The 23,599-nt window shown below is 44.2% G+C and overlaps 1 protein-coding gene across 2 annotated transcripts in view; it reads right to left on the bottom strand.

The window, feature by feature from the left end:
• myo1ea (myosin IEa) overlaps positions 1-23,599 on the bottom strand; it is a 122,076-nt gene that overhangs the window by 25,810 nt on the left and 72,667 nt on the right. Inside the window, exons 11-20 of one of the 2 annotated variants that reach the window (XM_052040347.1) lie at positions 22,813-23,009; positions 19,740-19,820; positions 18,646-18,732; positions 17,365-17,466; positions 16,924-17,010; positions 14,234-14,401; positions 9,827-9,912; positions 9,641-9,722; positions 4,749-4,855; positions 1,355-1,453 (exon numbers count right to left, since the gene is read on the bottom strand). In XM_052040347.1, coding sequence (XP_051896307.1) covers positions 1,355-1,453; positions 4,749-4,855; positions 9,641-9,722; positions 9,827-9,912; positions 14,234-14,401; positions 16,924-17,010; positions 17,365-17,466; positions 18,646-18,732; positions 19,740-19,820; positions 22,813-23,009 — 1,096 coding nt within the window. The remainder of the gene's footprint in view (positions 1-1,354; positions 1,454-4,748; positions 4,856-9,640; positions 9,723-9,826; positions 9,913-14,233; positions 14,402-16,923; positions 17,011-17,364; positions 17,467-18,645; positions 18,733-19,739; positions 19,821-22,812; positions 23,010-23,599) is intronic. The other variant, XM_052040348.1, reaches the window with a different exon arrangement.

Genomic DNA, 23,599 nt, shown 5'->3' with positions numbered 1-23,599 from the left:
AGAGTATTTTTACAGATGACATTATCCCCTCAATATCATCAGCCTGCTGAAAAAAAAATACAAGAACAAAAAAAAGGCAAAGTTGATGGCAAAAGTCTTCTCTTCAGTTGCCTTTGATATCAGAGTGATATTTTGAGGGTTATTGCAAGAAAGACAAGAACTACATGCCTAGGTAATACTCTTTTTGACGTGTAGCCTTTATGAACAAGCATGTACCAACAGCCTTTGTCTAAGTCTCAAGGCAACCAATAACATTTCAAAGATGTGATTAGGAAAAGCAAAATGCATTAACAAATGCAACTTTCTGATGGCTGACTTCCATCCCAATTATACAGTTTTGACAAGCAACGAGTGCAAAATGAAAAAGCAGAACGCTGAAATTATTGCTTTCAGAGCAATTAACAATTATCCCATTAACCTGCAAAATAAACACTAGGTATAGATGCTCAGTGCTTTAACATGATTAACTAATTCATAAAATCAAAAGGAAGTTAATCTCACCTGAAGTCAAGAAACTATGGTTCTAATACAGCATGGTGTTGGTGACTTTGGTTTATTCGAAACGCAGAGCATTAGTTTCACAAAATATGATTTCTCCAGGGATTAATATAAATAGACATGGTCACATCCATGGTGTACACACAGTTGGAAACATAAATCCATGACAGGAGACTTCACATGCAAATACTGGTTGTGCACAGTGTTATTATCTTAAGTGGAATGAATTAAAATATAGAGAGTATCCTGATCTTAGTGCAGTATTAAATGAGTGCTGCATTGTCAGGGATGCCGTGTTTTGCCCCATTGTTAATTGACACTGGGTCTACTTGCAAAGCTGACAGCTGTTTAAAAAAAACAAGTGGCTCGGAGGAAAGAGAAGTTCCGCAATGGACTGAAGGAACTTTCACTGGAGACTTTTTCCATCACCCTCAAGGAGTCTCGCCCATCGTTTTCAGATCAAAATAATCAGATCCAAATTCATATTTTCGTTTGAAGAAGTTTATTGGAAGCATAATGACCCAATTGTAGAGCACCAGAAGAACATGTACACGTTGGACACTTTGGGTCCAACTCAAACTAGTGGTACCTTTCCTAGGAAGGTGAAATATGTATCAAACACAGTGCACGCATGAAATGTGGACAACCTGAACAAGGTTATCACCGAAATTTCTTTGTTTCTGCTGCAGTCAGGAGCAAAAATACGAACCTTGGCAAAAACAAACTTACTTATTGTAACTAGATTTTATCTGTGCAAGAGAAGCTGGTGAATCAGTGAGAAAGGAAAAGGAGTCTAAAACAATGCTAGAAGGTAAGGAATTGAAAGTGAAATTAATTCTCTCACAGGACGTCTCACCTTTGTAAGAACTTCTTAAAAACCCGTCTGTAGGCATAGCCCGCTCGTCGCACTCGGATGTTTTCTTTCAAACCCAGGTACTCCACTTGGTGTTTAACTCTAAAAAGAAACAGCCAACAATTAATTGGACAGCAGAATCCGTAAACATTTATTTTGGCAAAATAACATACATGAAAAGTAGCCAATGTTCAAATGGAAATCAAATCTTCTATTGTCTGGTTTTAACAGTACTCCTTTTATTAAAATAACTCCAATTTTAATACTGAACCTCCTGAACAAGATCCAAAATTGTGTAATGGAACATCAACAGATGCCAGCACTTGTAAAATCAGGTTTTCAGGCTGTTGGGGAACAGCAGCCGTAGTCAGAGAGTATAAAAGTGTAGATATTAATGCAGACAAGAACCAGCCTTCAAAGTGCTTTCAAATGTAACCCACAAAGAGTAATAGGTTTTGAAATTACAAGGACAGCTGCTTAAAGAAACAACACTGACTGTGGTTCACAGCAGGAGGCTACATAAAAGAAATGCTTTGGAAACTGGCATGACCATGAGACATTCTCATATGCTTTGCCCAAACATACAGACAGTAGGGTGATGTTAATAGGACTGCATTGAAACTTCTAGAACGAGATCAAGGAAGGTCATGATCATATTTGTTCTGTCAGTCATACTTTAAGGTGATTGTCCAAAGAGCCACCCCTCACAATACTCTGGTATAAGAAGGATGTTTTGGGTGACTGGGTTTTGTACTCAGAAGCTTGTAGAATATTGACGTAAACTACTATCTTGTTTCAACAAAGTTTCGACAAAGGCGGCACGGTAGCGTAGCGGTTAGCGTGACGCTATTCCAGCGCCAGCATTCGGGGTTCGATTCCCATCGCTGTCTGTAAGGAGTTTGTACGTTCTCCCCGTGTCTGCGTGGGTTTCCTCCGGGTGCTCCAGTTTCCTCCCACATTCCAAAGACGTACGGGTAGGTTAATTTGGGTTTAAAAAAATGAGTGGCGCGGACTCGTTGGGCCGGAAGGGCCTGTTACCACGCTGTAAATAATATTCTGAATTGGTCTCTCAGTTAAGATGTGCTCCCATTGTAAAAACGTAACTCTATGGAGCCATTTGTCCACACCCAAAATATTGAAGTGAACTGTACAATTGTAACTATTAAACATATTTAACCACCTGCTGCTATCCTTGGGCTTAAAAGGTATAAAAACTTAACGTACTTTAAGTTCAGAGAGGTTCTTCCACCAGTTCTCTTCTGCGTGCCTGCTTTGTACTGAATAAAGACCTGTCACATCTACAGCGCTGGTCTCTTTAAAATCACAACACAGACCCTACTTCACTGATTTGAGCACAAGATTTGAGGGGCTGCTATATTGTTGGAGGAACTGTCTTACTGGCTGCATCCAGCAGAGTTCCATCTAAGGAACTGAATAACGTTTGTGCAAGACCAAGGGGGTGTCCTGACCAGCATTTAATCTTTGAACCACACAGTTAACAAAATGGACTGACTGGTTATCTAACATTGTTTTTTGGTGGAATCCTGTTGCGCAAAAAGCAACTCCCCAATGACATTACAGCAGTGACTACATTTTGAAGGTATTTAATATCATGCAAATTCTATGTTGCTTCAAATACATGAACAGTTCTTTAAAATTTCAAGTTCTTTCTTATGAATGTTTATCCAGTTTATCTTAAGCTTCAAATATGTCAAGCATTCATCTTCTATAGGAAGGGCACAGTAAAAGGTGGTTAAAGAACTGAATGAACAATCCAGGGCCTGAATTTATGACCTAGACATGCAATCATATCTCACCATAGCAGACAAGAATTTTAATTTCAGCTGATAAATTCAAAACAGAAAAAAAAGGCTGGGGCAGGAAAGCTCGAATAATCCGGCACCCCGGGATTTAGGTGGTGCCGGACCAGCGGACATTCTGGACTACTGGATGTTCTTATTAATACCCAAACATACTTTTATTTCCCCCTTTTTACCCGTCAGTCATGTATTAACTTTGTCAGTGAACCTGGCAACTTAAAGGAAGGGTAAATATGGTCACAGGTCCAATCCTTCCCTGTGGAGCCCACCTCCAGATGTAAGCCCACCTCCAGATGTAAGCCAACCCAGTTCCTGACCTCTGGTGTTCCAGACCCCTGATCCCAGCTCTGGCCACACATGCAGCCCCCAGTCCTCTGGCTATACACTCCACTCACACTCTGGACCCCCAGCTCACGTTCCGGACTAAAGAGTGAGCCTGACGCTGGACCATCAGGATTCTGCATCCAACAACTGGATCGTCAGAGTCTTACCTCTGTGGCAGTAACCAGATTGTCATTAAAAATCAATTCACTCTCAGGGTCCCCTTGGGCAAAGGTCCTGTCTGCAAATTCAGAGCCAACACCAATGTGGTTGACTTTTGGCTGTCCCAAAATGGTCCAGCAGTACACTGAGTCTGAGAACATTATCTGCTGTCCTTGATGCTTATTGCAATAGGTTCACTGGCTGTTGTCACATTTCCGGACAATGATGACCTTGCTGAGTGTAGCAGTGTGGAAAAACAAATTGTAATGTTCAACACTTGGAGAATTCTCTCCACTTTAAACAACAATCCAGTCAATCATCCTGGGTGAGCAATAGTTTTCACACTAGCCAGAGCCCTTAAACCTCACCCCCCCCCCCCCGCCCTCCCCCAATGACAATCCTGCTCCCTGTGACCCAACCCTCACTCTCCCTGCCCCACCCCTACTCTCTCACTGCGTCACCTCCACTCCCACTGCCCCACCCCCACACACCAACTGCCCGACCCCCACCCTCCCACGGCCCCACCACCCCACCTCCACACTCTTACCGCCCCACCCCCACACACCACTGCCCCACTCCCACCCTCCGAATGCCCCACCACCCCTCCCCCACACACCCACTGCCCCATCACCCTACCCCCACCACACTTGCATTCTTGGTTGATCCACCAGGCCAGTGTCCCACAGACTCTGTGGTTGGTTGTTCAGCTGTCAAGCTACCGGCAGTTACTGGGACAGGCCATGCAGAGATGCCAAGTGTTTGAAGATAGTCTGCACTGGGCAGTTCTGCTCGACGACTTTGGGAATCACTCTGCCACCACACGACAGTAGTGTCTGCCGCTGACAGTGGAAAGTTCACGCACCCTTTCCCAGCCACCGCTGCCACTTGCACTGACGGAACACAGCCGGCAGTAACATAACCTGCATTGTCCGAATTAACATGTGGTCGTTGGGGCAAGGAGTTGGGACTCATCCCCTGACACAATTCAGTGGTCAAAGCAGAACAGGTGAAGAGAAGATATTCAAGACTAAGGGAGGGGGTTTCAGATTAGGTTGGTTAGGTCCGCCACTTGGCCGCACTGTGGATGCTCTCACCTGCTCTCCTCCCAGTCTCTGGGCTTCTTGGTCTCGTTTGGTTTGATGCAGCGGATGTAGTGCGGGGTACACTTCATCAGAGTGCCCACCAGGTCGTTGGCTTGTTTCTGAAATAAGGCAAAACAAGAACTCCTTAATCTCTGTCCCCTTCCTGTCAACTGCTGCACAAGGAAAGGGTTACAAGCAACATCTAATCTTTAGAAACATCCCCCCATCAATCAGCTCGAAGTGACCTCACGATTTGCCTATTTAGAACATTTCTTTGTAGGACAACCCGACTCTGACGTAGAGGAGGAGCAGGCCAGTGTGAACATGGCTCTCTAAGCAAGCAGAGGTTGCCAGCTGTGTGCCAGCCTGCCTGCAAACAGTGGCACTGAAGGCTGCCCATTGTTTCAACAGCACACAGCAGTGGGTGCACTTCTCTAGTGTACAGTAAACCAACTCGCTCAGGGCCGACTGCTGCCAGATGGGTAATTAAGACCAAACTGATGAAACAGCCAAAAATAATGACAGACAAATTTGTCAGGAACCCAAGTCAAATGAAGGTGCAAACAAGCAGTGGTTTTAAAGCTTAAATAACTTTAGCTCAATTCAGAGTTCACCTGACAACTGGGGGAAACTTGAACATTTTTTTCTGCACTGGTCTCTCTTCTGTTTATTGGTGTTACTGTGGTTTTCACTATTGATTTATAATGCAGCCCAATGACTACTTGTTCTCAGCTTCCCATTCAGTTGACCTGCTGCTTAATTTTCTTACAGAGTTGACCCAAATGCAGGAGGGTGACCGCGCTGTGACAGTTTCCTTTCTAGTTCCAGCCCCTCAAAGTCTACAAGGGAAAGGAGTTTAGCAGTAGGGTCTTCTCAGCTTCTGAACAGCAAGGAAAAGGGAGCTATGAAAATGGGACGGTTGTGCCTCTGGGGTTTAGGACATGTTTGGCCTCCACCTGCTTGTTGCTTGCGATGGTTTAGTTGTGCTGTAGGTGTGGTGCAATGCCCCAGTACTCTGTGGTGCACTCCTTGTGGGAGCTAGTCTAGGACTGTGATGTGGTCTCCAAAAGTAAAGCAGAATGCTGATTACTGAAAGAACCAAGGCTGATAATGCCGTGTATGGTCACCCTTGTTGCTCCCTGCATTGCTCCTGGAGTTGTTGGGTGGTGAAGATCACATTCATTGGTCCTTGAGGTGTTCGGAATTCAGGCTGTCATCTGGGGAGCTGCTCATTGCCTTTTGGGAAGTGGCTGAGGAGGGATGTGGGTACTGACTTTCCCTCTGGTAGGCGGCTGGGAAACCCTTCTGTAGTTCCTGTAGGCAGACTTGTCTCTTTCTTGAAGGTGGTCATGATTATGGCAGTTTTCAGAATTCCTGGCACATCCTCCACCTCACATATGTAGGTGGCTGAGAAGTTGTGACTGAAGAACATCTCCGCCAACGTCCACTGGGATACAGTCTGCTCCCAAGGCCTTATTGGGTGTCCGCTGGCAATGGCCTTTGCTAGTTCTTGTTCAGGGGTAGGGTAAGGCTGAACTAGATAGAATGGTGTGGAGTGGTGCCAAGGGTGATCAGGTCAAGGGCTGAGGCACAGTTGAGGAGTTTGTTGAAGTGCTCCTTCTCGTGGGCGGTGACTACTTCTCCGCCTCAACAAGATGCCCTCTGTTCTTGGCTCTCAAGGGGAAGGCCCTTGTGTGTTTGGGCCATCGATGGCCTTGAGAGCACTGAAGAGCCTGCACGTGTTGTGAGCTGCTGGATCTCCCACACTCTTTCCACCCACCGCCTGTTCTTTAGACTTTCAGTTGGACCTCAGCCTTCAGGGGCATATGGAGCTCTTCCTCTTCTCTTGAGGCAGGGTGGGGGTTTCAGTCCAGGAATGTCTTGTATTTATGGTTATTTGGCTCCTGGATCTCTATGTCTTTCTCATCAAACGAACTTGGTTGTTTGCTGGTGGAGAAGCTAAGAACCTCTTCACAGTTGGTAATTATAGAGGATGTTAGGACGTCAGGGTTGTGGACACAGTGTCCTGGTGGTAGGTCAGGGCTCTGGACACTGTGTCCTGGTGGTAGGTCAAGGCTGTGGACACCGTGTCCTGGTGGTGGGTCAGGGCTCTGGACACCCTGTCCTGGTGGTAGGTCAGTGCTGTGGACACCCTGTCCTGGTGGTGGGTCAGGGCTGTGGGTACTGTCCTGGTGGTAGGTCAGTGCTGTGGACACTGTGTCCTGGTGGTAGAGGTCAGGGCTGTGGACACCGTGTCCTGGTGGTAGAAGTCAGGGCTGTGAACACCCTGTTCTGGTGGTAGAGGTCAGGGCTGTGGGTACTGTCCTGGTGGTAGGTCAGTGCTGTGGACACTGTCATGGTGGTAGAGGTCAGGGCTGTGGATACCATGTCCTGGTGGTAGAGGTCAGCATCTTTGCCTATCTGAGAAAACTTTTCCCTGTGGGGTCCCTGACACCTTCAACGATGATTTTCTTGTCATGGTGTTTCTGTTGCTACGGAGATAACAGGGTGGATTGGGTGGTGATCTGTTCGACTGTCATCAGGATCAGTTGTGACGTGTGGATGTGCACATCCTTGCCATTTCTTGGTGATGACACAGTTTAACAGGGGCTGAGATCTGACTGAGGACAATGCCACAAGGTCTTGTACTTGTCTCTCTTTTGAAACAGGTTAGTCATTTCAAGACCATGCTCCTAGCATGGATCTGTTAGAGTTAGCTTTGTCCTGTCCATTCTTGACAACCAAACCTTGTCAGAGGATTATGTCTTTCCCGATGCTGGCATTAAGCACACTCAAGAGGATCAATTTGCTTTGCTCCAAGCAGTAGGCCAGGACAATTTCCACAGCCAGAACAGAAGTCTTCTCTGGCCTCATCCAGAGTTTCCAGGATCTGGGCTTCTGTGTTGATGACTGCAGTGTGATGGCTTCACATAGGCAGTGAGCTGGAGGGTCATCAGATATTCTGATGTCCCACAAGGAGGGGGAGGGGGGCGGTTACTGAGATACCAGACAACCTCATTCTTGATGGCAAACCATACCCTATCAAGATAGCATTCATCTTCCTGACGAAGAGGTCCCCATTGCTTTGTGTTTTGAGTTGGCCGTCTCCCAGCCACCATGTCTCACTCAGGACAGCGACGCCAGTGTCAAAGTGTCCAAGCTCCTGGGCTGCGATGGCGGAATAATGATCAAGGCTGTCACTGCTGGGACCGTCACAAGGGTTCCCAAGAGAATTGCGAGCTGCCTACCTGTGACTTCTTTTAATGTGGGCTGGCTGTTACACACCAGTTACCACACAGGCTTTACAGAGCAAGGCATTGCTCCAGTGGCAAAAGGTCCAAGAGAACCGGAGACCAAGCGCTGGCAACATACACGTAGGGGCATGTCAGTACCCATGAACTCAAACACATGGGCTGGCACAAGCACAGAAGTCCTCGCCCACTGCCTCCTTCTTGTTTTCCATCCCCCCTCACCCTTCCCTTCCCCCTTCCCACCCTTGATCTAGCTCACCCTTGTCCCCACCCTCCCCTCCCTCTCTCTTTCCCCTCATTATTTTCTGTACCTGGTATCTCCCCACCTCCTTTTCTCTTGGCCTTCTGTTCCTTCCCCTCCGCACCACCTCTATTCTCAACCTGCTCCCAATTAACCCTTAAAACGGAAACCTCAAGGAGGGATGGTGGGCCGTCTCCTCAAATGCGGCTGCAGAAACTCACCTCTATCTTACATCTGCTATGTGACTGCATGAAAACTGTGATCTGAGCCAACAGAGCAGTAATAAACCTAACCCCAGGAAAGGCTGCCTCGTGATCCCAACAATCTTCTCAAATCCTTCTGACCACAAAATTGAACCTCACCTCCAACAGGCTTCGTGCTGGAATGGAGCTAATCCACAGAACAAATCGGAAATGGTTCAACCTACATTGTCTCCACTCCAGAACCAATCTTACTGCCACGTCAGTCAGTGAGCTGCAGTGTGTAGATGATACTTGCGTGGTCAGAGGCCAAGCTCCAAGTCATTCATGGCTTGTTCACAGAAGAACTTTAGTGAATGAACCTTACACTAAACCCACAAAACAAAGGTCCTTTATCAACCTGTCCTTCTATACAACACCAACCTCCAACACTACAGATCCGTGATATGACCCTGGAAAAAGTGGACCACTTCCCATATCTCGGGAGCCGTTTCTTTTTGAAAGCAGATAACTTTAATGGAGTTCACCATTGCCTTCACTGCATGAGGACAGCTTTTGGCCACCCGAAGAAAAGAATGAAGATCAAGATCTTGCGCCAACACCAAACTCATGAGCAGCAGTGATTGTTTCTGAAATACGGATCAATTACAGTAGATACCTTGAAGCACTGAAGAGATAAACGCCAATGTTGGCTCCAAATTAAAAATCTCCAAATCCATTGGCAGGATAAGCAAAACAACCTCAGCACCCTTCCCCTCACCAAAATCTCTAGAAACAAGACCGTAGTCATGCTGTTGGCTCTGATGGACAGCTCATATTGTTCATATGCCTAACACCAGACTCTATTCTGAGCTCCACTGCATCACAATATTACCACATGGAGAGAGGAAATGATTCCAGGATGATCTGAAAGCCTCCTTGGAAGCACAGAACATCTCTACAACTCCTGGGAATCTCTGGCCCTTGACCACTCAAAGTGGAGAAAGAGCTTTCAGCATGTTATTGAGAACATTGCCCATTTATCGAAGCACACAGAAGCCCAGAATAAATGGCGGTAGGAGTGCACCCATCCGTCCACTTGCCCCATGAAGCACCAACCTCCCCACCTGCGGCAGCACCCACGGGACGCACATTGGGCTTTCACCTCAGAACCCATCCTCAACACAAGTCATCCTCAACCCAAGGGACCATCCAAGAGAAGGTAGAAAATACCTTAATTTTGCTGCCGGCTGTTGTGGGGCGACCTTTCTTTTCGGCTTGCAGACTTTCAGGGAAAAGTGCGCGTATGAAAGGGCTGTAAAGCAGCATAAAATCCAATTAACATGCAAGCAAAGCGAACTCTTACAATCAGCTCAAAACAAGTCACGCTCACTCTAAAGCAGCTTCTCTACCACTTACAGCTCACTGCTCTGCATCAGTTCGATGAGGTCGGTGAAAAGAACGTCTCGATTCCGCTCACAGAATCCTTCCACGTTATAGGACACCTGGACGGGAAGGGAAGTTTGAATGATTTGAACTCTACTTTCCCATTTGCATGTTTTGCAAGAAGTAGTGATCTTTCCACTAACGGTCACAACACAGTTGATGCCAGAAGAACAAAATAAACCAGACATCTGTTTCCTCAAACTTACTCCTAGAAAAATGAAACTTACAGATTAACAAATGTTTCCCATTATTTACTGCTGTATACAAAAGCAAACCATCTCATATTCCTTCCGAGTGAATAGAAAGACAATGCGACAAATGGAATTTGATGCAGTTAATGCAAAACTGACAGCACGGTGGTGCAGCTAGTGGGGCCACTGCTTCACAGTGCCAGACACCCACCCGGGCTCAATCCTGACCTCAGATGCCTTCAGTGTGGAGTCTGCACCTTCTCCCTGACAGTGGGGGTTTCCTTTGGGTGCTCCAGCTTCCTCCCACGCCCCAAAGACCTGTGGGTTGGTAGGATAATTGGCCACAGTAAATTGCCGAGTGTGTAGTGAGTGGCAGAAACTGGGGGAAGTTGATGAGAATGTGGGGACAATAAAAAAAGGATTAACATAAATAGGCGGTTGATAGTTGGCACCGACTCAATGGGCTGAAGGGCCTCCTTTGATGTGGTATGTCTCTACGAGAATTCTGTCGCTCCTACAGGAACCAAGTGTACCAAACCACTTCTTACGCCCTCCATGTTACTCCCAGAAAGGCCACACTACCTCTTTAGGCAGCTGCATTGGAAGGGGGAGATATCTGCATTGATCACCAGCATCAAATGTGGAGAGAGCTTGCACTATCCTTCTGGGCCTCAATGTATGGACACGAGTGTGTCTGGTGGCCAATATTATCGCAGCACTTGTGGCCGAAGCCTGAGTGCTTTCCTGATTCCCCAGCTCTCCTTGCACTTCCAACTTCAGCAACGGGAGAGAGGTCCGTTAACATCTGGAGCCAGCCCACCAAACCAGATCCCTGCAGGTGCACTAATCATGTGGGTCATCTTAGTCAGAGAGCCACAGATAGTTGTCGGGAAATGGAAGAGTGAAGGGGCAAACTAAGATGTTAAGGATTGTGGCAAAGGCCCCAAGTTATTTTTATTGGCACTGAAGCCTATTATGATTGTCTATCTGATAAAGCTGTCAATGATGTGTAACAATTTTTAATTTCTTCTAATATTCAGAAATGTTTATAAACTATGAAGTGATAAAATAATTTCACAATTAAAAAGTTAATTGAAATTAATGACACAAATTAAGCTAAAATAATTAGAAAACTCTTACCATCCCTATTCTGCAGGCTGAGTTTTCTTATTAGAGTCATAGATTCATAGAGCAGTACAGCACAGAAACAGGCCCTTAGTCCCATCTAGTCCATGCTGACCTGATCTTCTGCCTCGTCCCGTCTACCTTCACCCGGACCATAGCCCTCCAAGCCCCTCCCATCCATGTACCTATCCAAACCTCTCAAATATTACAATTGAACCCGCATCCACCACTTCTACTGCCAGCTCATTCCACACTTGCACCGCCCTCTGAGTGAAGAAGTTCTCCCTCAGATTCCCCTTAAATATTTCACCTTTCACCCTAAACCTATGACCTCTAGTTCCAGTCTCACCCAACCTGAGGGGAAAAAGCCTGCATGCACTCACCCTATCTATACCCCTGATAATTTTGTATGCCTCAATAAGATCTTCCCTCATTCTCCTGCGCTCCAGGCAATAATTTTAAAATTTAAATTTAAATTTTATTTACAGCGTGGTAACAGGCCCTTCCGGCCCAATGAGTCCGCGCCGCCCAGTTTTTAAATGCAAATTAACCTACCCGTACTTCTTTCGAATGTGGCAGGAAACCGCAACACCCGGAGGAAACCCACGCAGACACGGGAGAACGTATAAACTCCTTACAGACAGCGACGGAAATCGAACCCCGATCGCTAGCGCTGTAATAGCATCGCGCTAAACGCTACGCTACCGTGCCACCCCAAAAAGGCCTAACCTATTCAAGCTTTCCCTATGACTCAGGTCCTCAAGTCCTGGCAACATCCTTGTAAATTTTCTCTGCACTCTTTCAAGCTTATTGATATCTTTCCTGTAGGTAGGTGACCAGAACTGCACACAATACTCTAAATTTAGCCTCACCAATGTCTTGTACAACTTCAACATAACATTCCAACTCCTGTACTCAATGCCCTGATTTATGAAGGCCAAAGTGCCAAAAGTTCTCTTTATGACCATATCTATCTGTGATGCCACTTTCATGGAAGTGTGGATCTGTATTCCCAGGCTCCTTTCTTTCATGGAAGTGTGGATCCGTATTCCCAGGCTCCTTTCTTCTACTGCACACTTCAAGAGCACTACCATTCACTGTGTACAGCTTACCCTAGTTTGTCCTCCCAAAGTGCAACACCTCACACTTGTCTGCATTAAATTCCATCTGCCATTTTTCAGCCCATTTTCCTAGCTGGTCAAGATCAGCTTTGATAGCCTTCCTCACTGTTCACTACGCCCTCAATCTTGGTGTCATCTGCAAATTTGCTGATCCAGTTTACCACATTATCATCTAAATCATTAATATTGAGGTAAGTGGAGTCCCATCAGAGACACAGATTCCACAAGGTAATGCGGGGGAGTCTATGCAGAACTGGGCTTCACCACTGGATTCCAACTGGAGCTGAGCCCAGTGACAGATTTTGACAGATCTGTACAAAAAGCCTATCAACGTGATCAGGGATTTACATTGCAATGAGAAACAATCTGTGGTATAGATATTTACAGATTTACTGCTTATAGCTGCAATTTCTAGCCCAGCTAATCTAAAGTGAGAACGTTTCCCAAAAATTGGGTTATCACTATCGGTCTAATTGTAAAACCAATTGCACAACAGTTCAGGAATTCTGCCTGCAAGCCTCAGTGCTTTGTAAATCTTGCAACCCTTCCTCACCAATTTTTAACCTTTCCCTAGAATGTACTCTCTGCAGTGTATATTGTCAACAAATTAATTAGTTAATTAGACCATCTTTTCATCCTATTAAAACAATAGCCACTTACCATGAGTAACCAGAGAGAAATCTTCTACTGTTAACACCACCACCAAATAACTTGTCAATAGCCATTGTTTCAGTTGCATTTTGTTTTGATTTACAGATGCAGGGAGCAGTCTGAAGACTCCATGCAGATTAGCAGTGAGGCTGTGAACTCTTTTGGAAACAAGGGATTAAGTAGGCAATGACAAGCTTGGAATTTGAAAGCCTGGTGCTGAATGTAGGCAAAGAATTCCATGGATATGGGGTCCTGGAAAAATGAAGGAAGTGGGATCCTCCATCAGGTTAGAGCTCATATGCATGTAGCCAACAGGACTGGGCTCCACTCCTCTTGGAGTTACAGATTGGAAGCTTCCTTGGGAAAACAGGAGTTTGGAATGGAGCTCACTGTCAATTTGATACACTCTGTACGGAGGGTCACACAAGGCCAGTGCTCTTCACCACTGTCAACTGCTTCATAAGTAGCTCTGTTCTGCATTAGGCGATGCTATTTTCACAGCGAAACCATTAGACAGGTCCTCCTCAGCTTATGTACAGCCCGTGTATACGGATGAGCGTTGGGGAGACCGGTGGGATGAAGTTGCCGGCTGCTGCAGGACTGCAGGGATCTCCTGCCGCCTGGGAACTTGGTTCCCAGCCACATTTCCGATTTGCAAACTGTTCAGGTTACGAACAGTCCACAAGAATGGAACTCTGTTGTAACCTGGGGGCAACGTGTACTTAGACAGCACTGTCTGGGGTTTGAGGGCTGTCAGTCATCTCCTCCCTAAAACCTTCACATCCCTAAAATTAAGGTCGGTTGACCTCTCACAGCTGCTCAAAGTCATTAATTAGAAAACTCCTACTGCAACAGTGGGCCCATATAAGGAGAAGTTAGCTCTGTCACTGACACAGGTGCTATGGATTCCATGTATAACCAATGATGAAAATGAATCTGTAGCCCTGTATGATATCCCTCATTGGTTTTGGAGGTGAATTTAGAAAGTCTCGACCGAGCCCATTGACAGCAAAGCCCTTCTAACACATCACTTTGCAAGTCACTGAAATTTTTCTTATGGGCTTGTAAACCCAAACCTGTTGTCACTCTCGGCTTCGGTTCCATTTTGTGCAGCCCTGGTGGTATGTTGGCCAACGTAGACCTTCTTCTGGGCTTCTCAGCACATGAATCCAATCACAGGGCAGCATTACTAACTCTGATTACAGTCACGCAGAAACTCCCAGGGAACTCCTTTCTCAAGGTCGAAAGTGAACTTTTGACAGAATGTTTTTCCCATCATTGTGTTTGGTTACCTTGCCTGCGTAGTGATGAATGATGAAGCCCTGGTTCCAGCTGTTGAAATGCTCATGGGTTCCAATTTGCATCTGTAATTTCTGCAGCAATGTCTGATCTGCTCCTTCCCCCGTGGCGTGCATTGTCGCACAGACATCATCCAGGATACTCAGAATGCCCGGTGGGTTCTGTGAAGCAGTGCAGATTGTTACAGACAGCAGAGTGCACACAACCAAATGATAAGCTCTAGTGGTGAGTAGATTCCTTACATTAATTTTACAAGTAAATCTTAGTGAACACAGTCGCTAGCTCAATGCTGAATTGGGCAGAACTCGTTCATGAAACTGTGGAAATGTTAATAGGAATTCATCCAGGCATTCTGGTTTTAAAAATTAATCTACCAGCTTTTAAAATTTTTTTTAGTAACGTATTTCACAATTCTTTTAACCTTTTACCAAATAAAGCCAACATCTTCTATTTTCTTTTGATACACTGCTGTCCATTGTGAAGAAAGCTGCCCAGTAGGATTCAGCGACCTCTGTGGCACAGACTTCTCTCCCTTCCAATGCTGGTTACCACGAGCCTTCAGTTCAACAGCAGCCCTGACATCCAGCTGCTGTGATGTCATCAAGCTGCCTGATCAACCAATCACATTGAAGAATTCTCACGGACAGCAAACCAGGAAAGAAAATGGACAACTTTTAATGACTACGTTAAATATTTTAGAGAGTGGAAAGCCAAACCTTGAACAAATACATTAGTTCAGTGTAAAAGCTGAATATTTTAATAAATAAAAATCCATGTTTTGAAATATTTATTCAAGGGACTTACAATCCACATAATAAAACTTGGATTTTTATATGGGGATCAAGTGGTCAAGAATCTTGTGTGAGACACAAAGCAGGGCATACTACAAAAGCTTTTGAGGTGTTGGCAACTTTCTTCGGAACCAAGGAAGAGTCTGGAGAGACAGAGGACCATTTACCAGAACTACTGGGCTGAGGAAGTCTCTCTCTCTCTCTCTCTTTCTTTCTTTCTATGCGTGTATCAAACTAGCTGAATTACCAAAGATTCACTTTGGGTCTGAACCTTCACAAGGAAGAGATGATTCCCAAAGTGAAAGGTTTATAAGGAAGGGAGCAGATTGGAAAACCCCATCAACACAAAAAACATGGGAAGATTTCAGAAGCTGAATATAAGGAAGACTGCAGAATCATGGGTGGAATTGGCTTTGCAGATCTCAAGCCTCTTCATGATACCTTTCAAAGCTCCTTGGAACAGGATGACGTAGAAGAGAAGCAAATATGTCAACCTTAAATCGGAGGCATCTATAAATTATAGGCCTTGTGATCTTTACTTCAAATATGGCTAAGGTATTACAGACTTTGATAAGCGATACTATGATGGATCTGATTAGGGGGAGCCAACAGTCTGAAATCTTCATAATTTTGTGGAGGTTGGATGTATTTAAGTTCTTTTTGGTACATGGTTCATGGGCAGAGAGCACAGTTTAAAAGTAATGGGGCAGATTCTGCTGTGTAACACTGAAAAATGTTTGCTGACATTACACCATCAAACTGACAGCAACGTCATGGTCTTGCACTGAACTCCACATGCACGGAATTCCCAAAGGTCCTGTCATAATTAAGTGATCCTCTAACAGGGTGGGACACTTTCGGTCTCCACCACAATCAAAGGAAACCAATGAATTGACAAAATTTCACAGCTGAGAAATTGGACCCATACGCATCTGTTTTTATGTGTAAACCATGAATAAAAACAATTTTTTTTTGCATACGTTGACACAACAGAAACCACTTCCTGACTATGATGGAATTGGACTGGAAGTTTCTGGCTATCATTCACCTTAGCTCAGCTGATGTCACTTGCCCAGCCGATGACGTCACTAATGCACATGACGCACATCTCCACCTTATCAACAGAAATCGATAATGTGCAACCTACCACCTTCATCGTTCATTCCCAGTAAAACAAGGAGCAAAGTCTGCAGCAAGGATACACGAATTAAAGGATCCTGAAGTGGGACATTGACTTGTAGCTGTTTGTATTTACCTCCCTGAGTTTCTAAATGCTCTGCATCATTGCTGGATTCTACATACCAATGACTCAACCCTCTGAGATAAGAGATTCTTCCTCATTTCAGTCTTCAATGACAACCCCTTATTCTGAAACTGCCTTCTGGTTCAGAACTCTCCGATAAAAGGAAGCATCCTCCTAGTATTTACCTGTTTGGACCCCTAAGAATCTTATCTGGCGGCACGGTAGCATAGCGGTTAGCGCGACGCTATTACAGTGCCAGCGACCGGGGTTCGATTCCCGTCACTGTCTGTACGGAGCTTGTATGTTCTCCCGTGTCTGCGTGGGTTTCCTCCAGGTGCTCCGGTTTCCTCCCACATTCCAAAGACGTATGGGTAGGTTAATTTGGGTTTAAAATGGGCGGCGCGGACTGGTTGGGCCGGAAGGGCCTGTTACCACGCCGTAATTAAAATTTTTTTTAAAAATCATCTCTCATCCTTCTAAATGCCAACAAGTGGAGTCCTAACCTGGTCACCCTATTGGATATAACCTAGATTGGAAGTATTACAAATGACACTGTGATCTTTGCTGATGAACAATGAAGCATAGGAAATCCATTAAATGTTTTGTACAACATTCTCAGTACATGCAGCAAATCAGTTCTGATACTTACAACTTTGTTCTCTATAAGATCACAGACTATTTTGTTATTGAAATAGTCGATTGCTGTCCATTTAATTCCCTCCTGAACATATTCTTCCTGAAGGGGGAAAATACACAATAACCAGTTAGTTACTGAACAAGGTTTAATAAGGTGGAAGCCCTTTCCGGCAGGAGCACCACAGAAATAGGTAACCCTGGGTCCAGGAGGATGTGGGTGAGGGGGAGGGTGGGGTAATCTGTGAGGAGACAGAGGGTGGGAGAGGTGGGTTAATTTGAGGAATAAAAATAATTGTCAGCCCTCAAGAGACTTGAGGGAGAAAGAAAGACAATAATTTGGGCTGGTGATGGAGGTGGGAGGGTTGTAAAAGAATCTTTGGTCATCAGATTATTGGGAGAGGTGGAGTTGGGAGTGGAATGCCACGGGGAGGAGGCAGGTACGTTAATAGGAGACCTTCAAGCGAGCCTCACGAGCAGACGTGCCTTTACATAAACGCATGACACTCCTGCATCGGAATTTATTTGTATATTGCACGTTTGTGTTCCCTGCGCACCACTGCATCAGAAAAGAAAATCACAGGCATTGTTCTCAATTTTCCATCACACTTAATTTTCCATTGAAATGGAACCACGCAGCGCGTAAAGATGTGACATTAGGTTCCAGTTTCCAGGCTTCTATATTTAATTGTGGTCGGGTGACAGATTGGGCACGTCTCAATTGTATCCTTGGAGGTGAGGAAGCTGAAGTGTGTTCTGACTGTGGTGTTTATCTTCGATACAAGAAAGGCTTGCTCTGGTTTGTTTTAAAGTCAGGGTGAATGGTGCATTGATAACATTTGTGGAAAGTGCTGCAGATTTGGAAGTCCAAGACATTCCTGTTATGATGACGGATGAATGTTTAAACATCTGTATGAATTGACAGATCATATTTAAAAGAAATCAGTCAGCAGGGTGAATGTAAAGTGGGCAATGTGCAACTATATTAAGCACTTGTCTGTTGTTCTTCCTACACTCACTTCCAGATTACGTTTCTTGTTGGAAAGACTTCAGAATCAAGGTTTGATTTTGGCTGTTCTATCTGTGCTCTGGCCCAGGGTCAGTTCCATTTAGAGCTTCCGGTTGGGGGTGAGGCAGGAGATGGTCAGAGGGAAGAGGTGAAGATGTAAATTCACATTGATTTTTCTTGCATAAAAGACAGGCACCAATAATCTTCCAACAGAGAGAGGAATTAATTTGAAACCAATGTTCAATTATCTTGCGAATCTTTAAAGTCGGAAATAATTGATGCATAGGTAATTAGGATTTACGGAAGGCAAGAAGCTCCTGCCAGCTAGTTAAAGGCTGTAATACAACCTCCTGGCTCAGGTGACGCTAATAAATAAATCAAACTTCACACTTCCAGTCTCAGATTTCAATCAAATTTCCAAGAAAAACAAAAATGATATAAATGGTGAAACTCTTAAAAGAAATATATTAATAGGAATGTTGAATAGGAGTATGTAATTCTTGAGAATAATAATACAGCATTCCATTTAAAGTGCAAAACTAAATATCTCCACATATAGCTTCCACACAAACTAAATAAAAATATATTGCTCTTAATTCTGGGAAGGTTTCAGGAAGTATTATTACATGGAAACCCAATGTTGCTATTTATTCATTCAAAATAATGGATCTATGCAAGATGATAGACCTCACTTAGACATCTTAAATAAATTAGAACAGTTAGACATACCTGCTCAGCTTTCAGTGTGAGCTCAATAAATATCTGCTGGAGCTTTTCATTCACAAAGTTGATACAAAACTGCTCAAAGCCGTTTTTCTATAAATATATAGATAAATAGAAGATCTTAAGAGCACAGTGGCTACACATAACAAGAGCTTTGAATTTAGTATCAGTGATATTGATGGGACAAAGAACACACTTGGCTAACATATCTCTACTATCTTAGTGAAGCAATTGACCCATTTTGAACTAACAGTTTAATACCAGAGCTAAAAAGATAGTAAGGATAATGGGATATCAGAAAGATAGTAATTGTTAATCCACTAATTTCTATTTATTCATTTGTTTACAGATGTGGACGTTGATGGCAAAGCCAACACTTGTTGCCGATTCCTAACTGGCCACAGAGGTGGGAATGAGCTACCCTTCCTGAACTGCTGCTGTCCTTGTGTTGAAGGTACTTCCAGGGTTGTTGGTTAAGGAGTCCCAGATCTCAGGTTCAGTGACATACTGCAGCCACAGTTTACCCTGGTGGAGAGAATGAAAGTTTAGGGAGGTGGTTGGAGGACATTTGGTTGCTTTGTCCATCTGGATGCTACTGAGCTCCTTGGCTGTTGTTGAGCTGCACTCATCCAGCCAAGTGCGTTCCTGAGTTGTGCCTGACAGGAGCCTTGGGGAATCAGGAGGTAAATCTCTGACCTACTTTTATAGCCACAAGCGCTTGTGTGGCTGGTCCTGTTATTTCCTGGCCAATGGCAATCCCAAATATATTGACTATAGTAGACTCTGTGACAGTAATGCCACCGAATGTCAAGAGAAGGCAGACTCTCGCTTGTTGGAGCTGGTCACTGCCTTTGAATAATGTGCTGTAAATGTACCTATTAAATACCATTATAGTCTTAAAGAGGGAACACCAATATTTACAAAAATCTAATAGACGTAATTACTTCACATCCAGCTGCACTGAATCACTCTTAAGTTATTCTAAAAATTATTTATTGTGGGTCTATTTTAAATATTGTATTTGACATATAAACTTTCATGAATAGAACTTGAAAAAAATGACATAGAAGCAATTTGGAGTTTGCAACCTAAAGCCATACCTGGAAAATCTCAAAGCCATAGATGTCGAGGACACCGATGTTGTACTCGTCGTGGTCCTTCTCCATGGCCTTGTTAATGGACTAGAAAGAAAAATGAAACAACATGTCTATGTGAGCTGTGGAAAGCTGTCCTGCCCTCGGTACAACTCTGGTGTGTAATACCTCAGTCTAATGTTGATAAAAACCAAATACCTCCATTAATAGGGCAAAAGAATATTAAATTTGTCAATTTCAAACACAGATTTTAACAAAGGCTTTAAAAGAATCTAGTCACCGGAAGCTATTAAAATGTAAATAAGTAAGTGATATTCTTTAGTCAATCTCTTGAAAGATGAGAATATTTTTGTTTGAAATGGTCGACATAATGGAAACTTGACAAGGATTCAGTAAATTAAAGCTGATGGGCAATGGGATTATATCAGCATGTTAATTAATGCAAACAAACTGGAGTTAGATTAAAACATGGGTAAGCAATCAGTATTGGTAACTCTGGTCCCTTTTCTCCCACTCACTTACTCTCCCATTTGCTGTTGAATTCTACAAGTGCCAGAAGTGAAGAGTGCCCAACCCATCGTTTAGATAACTGCATGCATCGCAGCCCATGCAAGGAGTTCCAGCACACCGAACTGTTAAAGGACATCTCTGATTACTTCCTTACGTATTCTGACATGGAAAGGGGCCATTCAGCTAACTGGGTCTAAGCCAACTCCTAGAACAGCAATTCCATTTGTCCCATTCCCTTTCCCAGCTCTCTCCCGCTTACTTTTCAACTCCTGTTTTTAATTCTTATGCCACCTACCTACGCTAGAGGGTGATTCACAGTAACCGATTAATCCATCTATTTGGGATGTGGCAGGAAACCAGAACACCCACAGAGTCACAGGGAGAAGGAACAAACTCCACTCACACAGCAGGGTCAGGATCAAACTCGAGTCTGGGGCCGTGAGGCCAATCGCAACATGTTACCTAAGGTGGGAGAAGGGACAGTGTGGGAGAGGCACAGGGCTGGGATGTGCGGGATTTGGACAACAAAACGAATCAGCATCCTGACTGATTGCTTCTCACTTTATGAGCAGAAGTACTGTGTTCCGCTGTCATCCAAGCAGAGATCAGCTAATGCACAACGCTGGTGCCTGGAATCAAAACTGAAAACCTTTCTAGTCTGTGTGAACCAACAGGCCATTTACTGACTGACCTTTGAAGGCTTTTCAAGAGGGGGACAAGTGGTCACTCTTTGCTGCAATGTCACCATCTTCCGTGCAGATTAGATCAAAGTGCTTTCAGTAGAGGAGACACGATTTCTACCTTTGTTTGCTACATCCAATACCGGAGAGACATACAGTGAAATAGGAATGACTAGATCTTCTCCTCGTACAAAGAAACTCCACAAAATGACCTACACATTCAGCAGCCTCAGAGGGAAGGGGAACTCCCCTGATGGTCAGGCACCATCAGGTGTTACAGAGCCCACCCTAGGGATTGGCCTAAATTAGCTGGTGCCACTGCTGGGAGGAGGAAATGATTAGGTTCAGCGGCCATGAGTTAGAGGAGGAGCAATCAGAGCGGATCCCGGAACCAAACTAATGAGCCGTGAGCAGGACTCCATGTTGAATGGTCCTGAAGATCCTCCATTTGTGATCTCTCCATAAGAGATTCCTGAGGTGTAGAAGACCTCCCACATCAACCAGCACTAAGATTTAGATACTGAAGCATGTTCTCGAGCAAATGAGTTTACAAGAAAGTTTTTGCGCATTTTTAAGTAATACCTTATTTATCTGTTTCAACTTGCAGTAATGCTCCCAAAGTACTGGATCACTGATCAACTTAAAAGCCTGAAAACATCACATTCACAATCAAATCGATAATGTTTAGTTGCAGGTGCGCTGCTGGCCTATTATTGTGTAGCAGACTCCTCTTTGCTTCTAACAAGGTTTTTTTTTAATTCTGTGTCAATGGGGAACTTGGTGCTTGGATTCATTTAATGAAAGAAGTAAGTGTTTGTGTTAAACCGCTGTCAAACAAAGTCACTTTGTGACTGCAACAATGGACCACATGTGGCAAATGAACGTCTGCAATGAACTGGCGGGTGGAAAAAAATATAAAGCTCTTCAATTAGTCCACGGCAATCAGTTATAAAGAACAGCGGAGTAGGGTTGAGGGTGGGGGAGTGCCCTTTGTTTAAAGTTCTTCTCCAGGGACTTTGCAAACCAACTACACACATCTGTTAGTAGCTCACATCTGCTATTATATTTTTTTCTTTCAATCTTGCACTAGTGTTGTTATCTTTATTTTGTTGTTTATTTTGCATATGTGTAGGTTAAGTATAATTTTAGAGTCATAGAGTCACGGTCATAGAGCAATACAGCACGGATACAGGCCCTTTGGCCCAACCAGTCCATAGTGCCCACCCAGCTAGTCCCAAATTCCTGCATTCAGCCCACATCCCTATAAGCCCTGCACCTCCATGTATCTATCCAAGTGCTTCTTAAATGACACTATTGTACCTGCCTCAACCACTTCCTCTGGCAGCTCGTTCCATATACTCACCACCCTCTGCATGAAAAAGTTGCCCCTCAGGTCCCTTTTAAATCTTCCCCCTCTCACCCCAAATCTATGCCCCCTGGTTTTGGGCTCCCCTACCCTGGGGAAAAGGCTGTTGTCATCCACCTTATCTATGCCCCTCATGATTTTATAAACCTCCATAAGGTCACCCCTCATTCTCCTACATTCCACGGAATAAAGACCTAGCCTGGCCAGCCTCTCCCTATAACTCATTTATGTTAATTTATGTTAACTTACGTTTGTCATCTTGTAATGTACTGTGCTGCTGCTGTGAAAAGCTAATTTTCATGGCATTTATACCCTGTCTATGTATGCCAGTGACATCAATAAACGAACGTGAACTAGCACTTTGAAAAAAAATGTTTGCTCCTTAATGGTGAACCGTCACTTCAAATTATCCCTTTGCCTCCACAGTCTCTCCGACTGGGAACACAGATGTCCCAAGGCAATTCCATTCATTTCATAGATCCATCCAGGTCATTACCTCAACCCATGGCTGTCCACTACTTACATCGACCAAATAGTCAAAGAGACGTGCATGAAGAGCTTTGGAAAGTGCGTCCCTGGTATAGCAGGCTTGCTCCACGTTTAACGTCACATTAATGGTTTCGGACTTTCCTCCCCATTTGCTGTCCATTTTCCTGCTGGTCAGTTTTTCTTTCAGTCGCTCCTGGTTAATACCAAGTAGGAATGCTGGGAAAGCCAGGACTGTCGAATGAAAAGAGTTATTTATTTCTCTCAGAAGGGAACTTTGCTCAGCTGATGTACATAGAACATAGAGTGTAGAACAGTACGACACAGGAAGAGGCCACAATGTCTGCATCAAACATGATGCCAAATTAGACTAAATCTCTTCTGTCTGCACATGATCCCTATCCCTCCATATTCATGTGGCTATCTAACAGCCTCTTAAATGTGGGAGGCTTGGCTTCAGAACAATTCACTCTTTAATAGACTAATGCACCAAAGTTCAACATATGTTAGATAAAATGCTAAAATACATTTTACAAGTTGATGCAGAACTTCCATGCTGCTTTATTCATTGACCATAATTATGGGGAATGTTACAAGACTTACAACTTTATACAAGGGTTTGATTTACAATGATATTGTTTAGCAAGCTCTCTTGAGACAATATTTAAGGTGAGAGTTTGCCAATTCCTGCTCAGAGGGATTAGAATAGGAATTCTGTTCTAATTCCTTCAGAATCAAAGCAGGAACTCTGTTCCTTCAGAATTCCTAACTTTCACATGTGGACGAACCTAATTAAAGCATCAGGTTTCCTTCTGCCGTAACAC

Source organism: Pristis pectinata, chromosome 28, assembly GCF_009764475.1.
Source record: "Pristis pectinata isolate sPriPec2 chromosome 28, sPriPec2.1.pri, whole genome shotgun sequence".
NCBI classification, from domain to species: domain Eukaryota; kingdom Metazoa; phylum Chordata; class Chondrichthyes; order Rhinopristiformes; family Pristidae; genus Pristis; species Pristis pectinata.
The sequence above is the reverse complement of the archived record's forward strand: the minus strand, read 5'-3'. Positions and strand labels throughout refer to the sequence as shown.